The sequence below is a fragment of the Grus americana genome, chromosome Z, assembly GCF_028858705.1.
Source record: "Grus americana isolate bGruAme1 chromosome Z, bGruAme1.mat, whole genome shotgun sequence".
Classification (NCBI taxonomy): Eukaryota; Metazoa; Chordata; class Aves; order Gruiformes; family Gruidae; genus Grus; species Grus americana.
This window is the reverse complement of record NC_072891.1, coordinates 37,014,546-37,021,967: the sequence shown is the minus strand read 5'-3', so window position 1 is coordinate 37,021,967 and position 7,422 is coordinate 37,014,546. Positions and strand designations below refer to the sequence as shown.

The following is a 7,422-nucleotide window of genomic DNA, read 5'->3' as shown; positions in this document are numbered from 1 at the left end:
ACCTCCTCAGCAGCTTTCAAGAGGCTGTAATATACTGTCAATACAAAAGCCAGTGGCTTATTGACAGGTGGAAGAAAAAAAAAGGGAGGTTTAAAAAAGCTGAATTAAATATCAAGCAAGACAACAAAGGAATGACTCCATGAGGCATTATTAGTTTTCATACAAAATTACTTACAATCTTTAAAAATAAAGTAACTGGAAGCTATTCACGATTGTGCCACACTTACCAGGTTCTTTGTTTGAAATGAAAGATCAGACCTTAGATAAAAATTTTTGGTGTATGATATAGGTTAATATCACTGTAACCTACTAGTTCAGTGCATATAGGAATATCTCCTTCAAGTGCCTAGCCCTAGTTAAAAAAACCTCATTTTTCCAAAGTAGTAAGGAAAACTAGTTTTAAATGTAGTTGAATGGCTATCTACCTACTGGAAGCCTTTTCTTTCACAAAGCTGTAATGGTTTATAGCCTTTGATTCACTTCTGTGAAACTGCATAGTAGATATTAGCCTTGTAATGGGCATGGCATATCTTTATTCCAGCAGGTGACCATGCCTTTTGCAAGCTAAGGTTGAAGCACTTTATTTTTGATTGTGCTTCAAGCTAGCTTGGATCCTCCTTCCTTCATGTGAGGAGACGCGGATATGAACTCGTCAGGGCTTTAACCACTAGGGGGCTGTGTGAACACAATTTTTTGGCAACTTCTTGGCCCTTCACTGGTTCAAAAGGGCAGATGCGTTTCTACGGATGATAAAACGTGACTCTGAAATAATTAACTAGGTTTTTCTTATCTCTCCCCTTTGACAGAAAACGCATCAAATCATGGCTTAATTAGTCCTGTGATTTATTTATTTATTTATTTATTTATTTAAAGAATGACCATAAATTACTCAAAATCTTTGTTGGTCATGGTACTTGTAAAAAAAAGAAAAGCAAAATCCTAAAAAAAAAAAAAAATGCAAAATCCTTTTGAATCATTGTCTGAGCCTGAAAAATGCTCTCTACAGCTCAAGGATCAAAACTAATCCTGATGAAGTGTGGACACTGCAAATCCTGTCCATAAGCTGATACATATTTTGCCTAATGAAGGTATCTGACGAATACCCAGAAAACAGAATGAAATTTCCACAGAAACATAGATAATGTTGAGATATATCCAATCAGCTTTTGTGAAAAACTAGTGTTGCTACTAATGTAGATCATTTACCTTTCCCTCTTCTGACAGGCATAGGAAATGTACAAATAACAGATGGCAAAATCTGGTAAAAAGCCTGGAAACTTGGTAATTCACAGGGACATTACATAAAGAGTTTGCTGTGCTTTTAGTCCATAGTAGATATAGCAAAAGTCAGAAATGCCAAGCAGCTATTTCATACATTTCACCCATCTCCTCTTAATAGTCTTTTAAGTGCCTGCTGGGTCATCAAAGTGTCCAGAAGGGAGCAGGAGGCAAAATGTCCTAGTATTTGTATTTCACATCACCTGAAAAGTTCTCCTAATGTTCACTTTTTAAAGATCCAGCCCTGGTCTTGTATTTAGACAGAGCCTGAGGAAGGGGGCCAATTTTGACAGCACTAGTGACCTTCAGCGCCTTCACAGGCGGGACACGAGGGATGGCCAGATAGGCTCGGCTATCGGTACCTGTACGTAAAGCGTGATAGCCCTCTGTCATCTTCCTTTTGTCAAGCAACGCACGCGACGCATTAGGTATCAGCCACCCGCTCAACGCCGTGAGCGGCAGACGTGCGGGAAGAACGCTTTAAATCGGCTACAAACGGGGGTCAGCAAAGCTTTCGCAGGGGAAGGCGCCGAGAGGGGATCGACGGTCCGCAGCCCTTCTCCCGCCGAGGCGCTGCCCGGGCGGAAAGGTCGCCGGCGCGAAACGACAGCTAACGGCAACGCCTACCCGCCGGTCCCGGCCGCCAGGCAGAGCCCCGAGGCGGGCGGTACGTGTGCGGCCGCGGGAGGGCGCGGAACGGCCCTCCCCCCGCGCGCGCTCCCTCAGGGCGCGCGCGGCGGCCGTTGTGCGCCCAGGCGCCGAGGGCCGCAGCGCCTGCGTTTCCCCAGCGTCGCCGGGGCAGGGTTTCTCTCGGTTTGGCTCTGTGTCACACACAGATGTGACTCTTGTCTGTTCCCTGCAAACGTACAACCGTGACGGCTCACCTCCTCCCGCCTCCCTCCCCCCCCCCCCCAACGAAAAAAACCCACCCTTTCACAAAAATTTATTCAGATCCCACATCGAGCAGCAGCCGCCGCAGCAGAGCCCCGGGAGCTGATGGAGCAATGGGTGGGAAGCGGGAAACCGGCACCACAAGCAAAAACTTTTCATCTGCCTAACTTTTCGCTTCCCTTCTAACGCTCTCCCCTCTCCTCCTCCGGCTCCTTACCCCCTCCTCTGGGCTACGCTTCGTTTTCCTCCGTGTCTCTCCCCTCTCAGCCCTCCCTCCACCTTTCTCCTTGCCGCCTTCTCGCTCGCTCGCTCGCTCCAGCGGCGCCTGGAGCTGATAAGGAAGAGGAAAAGCAGCGGGAGAGACCGCCGCCGCTGCGAGGAGGAACCAGGCAGAGGAGCGGGAAGGGGAAAGAGGAAAGAGGGAGGCAGAGAGGGGCGGCAAGCCCCGCGCGGCGCCGCCGGCCGCCCTCACCACAAAGTTGGCGGCCGCCGCTGGGCGTTTTTGACAGCTGGGCGCGGGCGGCCTCAGCCGCAGCCCCCGCCTGGCACAGAAAGTTTGGGGGGGGGGGAGGTACGAGGCAGAGGGGGGTACTTTTTCGCCCCCGCCCCCCCAACTCTTTCCCCTTCCCTCTGCCTGTCTGGCGCCCTTGCCCGAGAGCGTGGGGTGCCGAGGAAGCAACGCTGCCCTCTCGGACCCGCTCGCAGCCTTTCCCCCGCAGCCTCCCCTTCCCTAGCCAAACAACCCAACAACAACAAACCAACCTGTGGAGGCTCTGACCCGAACCTGGGTCCCTCCTCCCATCACTTCCAGCTCTCCGCTGAAAGCTCTTTCTCTTTCTTTCTTTCTGCTGCTCGGGCTGAACTTTGGGGGCTGAAGTTTTGGAAGAGTCAGAGAGAGAGGGCGGGGGGAGAAAGACTCGCTACTGCTGCGGCTTTTTTTTTTTTTTTTTTTTTTGCGGGGGGGTATTTTTGGTTTTTAAATCTCTGGTTTTTAGTTCAAATCACCTGAAGGTGTGAGGGTGAGAGAGAGAGGAGAGCGGGGCGGGGGGAGAAGGAGAGACGGAGAGAGAGGGGCAAAGAGAGAGAGAGAGGCGCTGAGAGTCGAGAGGCAAAAGGAAGGGTGCAGGCACTGCCGCTGAGAGGAGATCGAGAGACAGGGGGTGCACTTGACAACCAGCATGCAGAGATGGTAAGAAGTTTCCAGCAGCCTTTCGTTTTCATTCTAGCCTTTACTTTGGTTTGATTTGATTAATAAATTGTGCAGTAACACAAGCAGCCCTGCTCGCTATCCGGTGTGTTTCAGCCTTCAAATAAAAAAGCAGCCGGGCAAGGCGAAGGAGGAGGATAATAAATAAATAAATCAGCCTTGTGCTGCGTGGATTGGGGGAAAAAATGACTAAGAGGCTGTGCTAAACTTTAAGTGAGTTTGGGGGGTTGAAATGGGATGGCCACATGCTTTTTACCGCCTCCTCCCTCCACTAAAGATGAGGGGCTGGTGTAAAAAAAAAAAAGTGTGCATATGGAGGGAGGGAGAGTGAAGGTGGGCTGGGGTTCAATCGGACATACGGTGGTCTGATGTTTTTTGGACACCACCTTCTGCTCGGAAATTAGTAAGGTTTGCACACAATGTAAAGAGAGCAGGAGAAGGAGCTGTGTGTTTGCGTGTGAAACAACGCCTGAGGCAGAGAGACAGAAGTGTAAATCCACCTTCTCTCTGTAACTCTTTTTGTCGTGCATGTGCTTGCAGTTTGCACCTCTCCAGTCAGTCACTGTTAGAAGAACTTGCAGAGTTATGCTGATGCCCTAACTGTAAAAGGGAGAGGGGACCCCCCAAAAAAACAACTTTGAGCAAGTTTTTGCTGCTAATTTCATGTGCTGTGGAAATGCACGTCTCCTTTAAAGCAGGGGTTTTGCAAAGCAGGGCTTGGGCTTTCATGACCTCTTAATTTAAACATTAAAAATTGAAATGACTGAGGACCTCATTTGACTGAAGTCCATTTGTCTGGGTTGTGATGCGAGGATAGGTTAAATAGCTGCAAATAACAAGCACATTTAGAGCCATGACTAAACTTAACATGCATAATGATAACTGTTCATATTAACAAGTGGACTGACCTGACTTGATGATGAACATTGATCAGCCTGTATTCAATGAAGTAGTATATTTCAATCGCTGTTTGACCACTGCCTTGCTTTCAGTCAGCTTTTGTCACCTCACTCCAGGGACGTTATATATCTGCCTTGTGTGCCTTCAGGATACATATGTGCACGCACACACACATATATGTGTATATACATGTATGTATGTATATACAGCACTCAATCTATAGATACAGTGTAAGTCTGTATGAATGGAGACCTTGAGATGGAGGGTTTGTATTTTTCCCTTCTCTCCCTAACATGACATGTCTTATTTCAGTGATCAAAGCCACAATGGGAGTGTAGGAGATGCAACTGTCAAATGTAGGCAACAATAATAATAAAAAAAAATAAAAAAAAAGGAGGGGAAAAAAGCAGCATGTGCCCAGGACTGTGGTTACAGTAACGCTGACAGAAATTAAAGTGGTTTTGAAAGCAGCAAGCGATTTATGATGGCTCCCATTTACCCTAGAGTCAAGCTGTTGTAAAATTGATGCACAAAAGACATCATGTAATAATCCGGTGTACCCAGGATTAAAGTGGCAATGAGTGTCTTTTTGTGTGTGTGTCTGGCCGACAGTTAAAATGGTTTGAAGCTATTTTTAAGTAAGAAATCAAAGCAGGATATTACATATTTCTTTTCCTAACCTGTATGTTAGCCATTCATAGCAGTTGCTGAAATATTTTTTAGTGGAAGCAGGCTTTTATTTCTCATTATCTTCCATTTCCCCTCTATATTATAACCCATCTTCATAGACAAATTTTAAAATGGGGTAGCATTTTTGTCATAGTTTCAGAGTACAAATGTTCATAGTTTAATTACTGAGTTCATTTCAGACAGTAATATTTAATAAGCCTGATCAGCAGATCTGCACAAGAATACCAAGTCCCTGTAAAAGTATGTGGAACTTTCCTTGCCCTTAAAAACTGCAGGAATTTTTAATCTGAAATTTAATAGGGCATATGAGCTGTCTGATATACTGTAGTTTCATTTTAAGCTGTCCAGTATTAATGAACCATCTAGGTCTATGTGTGTTCTGTTTTAAATTCCTAAAGCACATGAATTTTAAAATTTACTCACTAAATATTTCAAGTAATCCATCTTTACCTGATCCAGGTGCAGGAAAAAATAAATGTAAATTATAAACTAATTTGTTATGAGCACAGTTTGAAACTCCTTTTCAGACTTGGGCTTGTGAAAGTGTTCTTTAAGCACACATCTCACACACGTAACAGAAAAACCCTGCCCTGGCACATTATTTTGTAAAAATACAACACTGTGACATTTTAGGGGAAAAAACTGAGCGGATTTATGTCTTTCATCACATTGCATTTTTATTATTGAGGTATTTGTGAAAGACGGGTATGTGATTACATTAAACAAAGTAAAGGAAGAGACAAAAGCAGACATGACTATTGCTATATTAAAATGTAAGTGTTACAGTTTGAATTTTCTAGCGAGTTTTTGAGTTCAGTGCTTTACATAACATTTTGTCCTAATCTTGCTTGCTGTCAGAGATGTTTCATGGTTGTGCAATTGCTGCAGTCAAGAATGCCAATTTGCATTCCAGGAGTGTCATTTGATTACTTTTATCTGCACAGCTCGAAGACCAGCCCAGACCTCTCATTTCATCTTGCCATGTCACGAGTCAGTGCTGTGTCGTCTTTTCAAAAATCTGCCTGATTTAGACAAGAAAGAAAAGTACTTTCATGTTGCAGCCGCAGTCCCCTGCTAACTTGTCAGCAGCAGGATATGATTCACTTGGGCCCAGAAGAATGGTACAGAGACGAGGGTTAGGCGGTTCAATAAGCCCATGGACAGGTAGTGTGTGACGTCCCAAGAGAGCTTAAGTTAATGAAGAACAGGTCTGCTTAGTTCTTCACACTCTGACCTGGTGCTGTCCCCACAGTTTTCTCATTTGATCTTTCCCAGCAAATTGATCTTTTCTAGTACTTTTTTGCCTTCCAAGTTAGTCCTTGTGGGACTGAAATTAGCAGAGCAACTTAAGTTGGATAATACAGCTGTTCAGAAGAGAAGAAATTGAACACTACCTCGTAAAAGGGGGAGGGGAAAGTAAGCTATTCTTTGTGTTGTTACTCAGTTTTCCTTTTTTTTTTTTTAGTTTTATTTTAGTTTATTTTAGAAAACTTCACAATAGTCGTATTACTTTAGAAGTTTGATTTCTTTCTTGTTTATAGTCTGTATGGATGGTCCATTGCACACTGCATTAAATGTGTATCGTTTAAATAAAACAAACATGCTTGCAGCATAGACTACAGGTTTGCTTTGGTATTTGTCAGTTGAACTTGCTTGTTAGAAATGATTTGCTAGTCTGTAATGAGGCTTTTACAGTTGTCGTAAGACATTTTAAATATCAATTGCACATGCCAACTGCATTATTTATAGCCTGCTAAATAACTGTAATTCCATAGTATCCAATACTGAAATGCAGTGGAGATTAAACAATAAAAGCCATTAGGAACGGTATGTGTAAATATTATGGTAGGTGAAAATACAGTCAGCAAATTACCCCTGGTATTACTGGTTTTCTGGAAAACCAGTGTATACAAACAAATTGGTTTTGAACTAAGACACTGCACTTAAAAACTGGGTTCTAAAATGGGGCTATGGTATTATCTATCATACTATTTTACATTATTTTTTCACTTAATAATTGGAAAGTAGAATGGAGGTGTGTTTGTGTGTGTGTGTGTATGCGTGTATTTCAATACATACATAGCTCAGTTGTCAAACAATGTCAGATTTCAAACTAGAATTTGGTAAATGAAGTGTAGGTTGGAAATGATTAAGAGTGTCTTTAGTATGCTGCACAATAATAAGTAGTATTTAACTTCTGTATTTCATAGCAGATGTTCCCACATATTATCTATGTCCTTTCAAGCTGTAGAATAGAAAATACTGCTGAATGAAAACAAGAACACTTATTATGTAAGTGAAATACAGCTCTCGCTCTCTCTCAGTATTGCTTTTGAAAATGGGAAGGAACTGTAAAGGATCATTGGTCAGTTAAGCTCCTTTGCAGAGCTAGAGGGAGCTTTGTGATTTTACTAGATACCCCATAGGTAAGAAAAAGGGGAAAAATATTCTGAATA

At 43.5% G+C, this 7,422-nt stretch overlaps 1 protein-coding gene across 1 annotated transcript in view; it reads left to right on the top strand.

Moving 5' to 3' along the window:
- Nucleotides 1–3,227: 3,227 nt before the first annotated feature.
- Nucleotides 3,228–7,422, top strand: part of BNC2 (basonuclin 2) — a 349,761-nt gene continuing 345,566 nt past the window's right edge. The window contains exon 1 of the mRNA XM_054810588.1: nucleotides 3,228–3,358. Within this exon, the coding sequence (XP_054666563.1) occupies nucleotides 3,356–3,358 (3 nt within the window). The 5' untranslated portion in view covers nucleotides 3,228–3,355. The remainder of the gene's footprint in view (nucleotides 3,359–7,422) is intronic.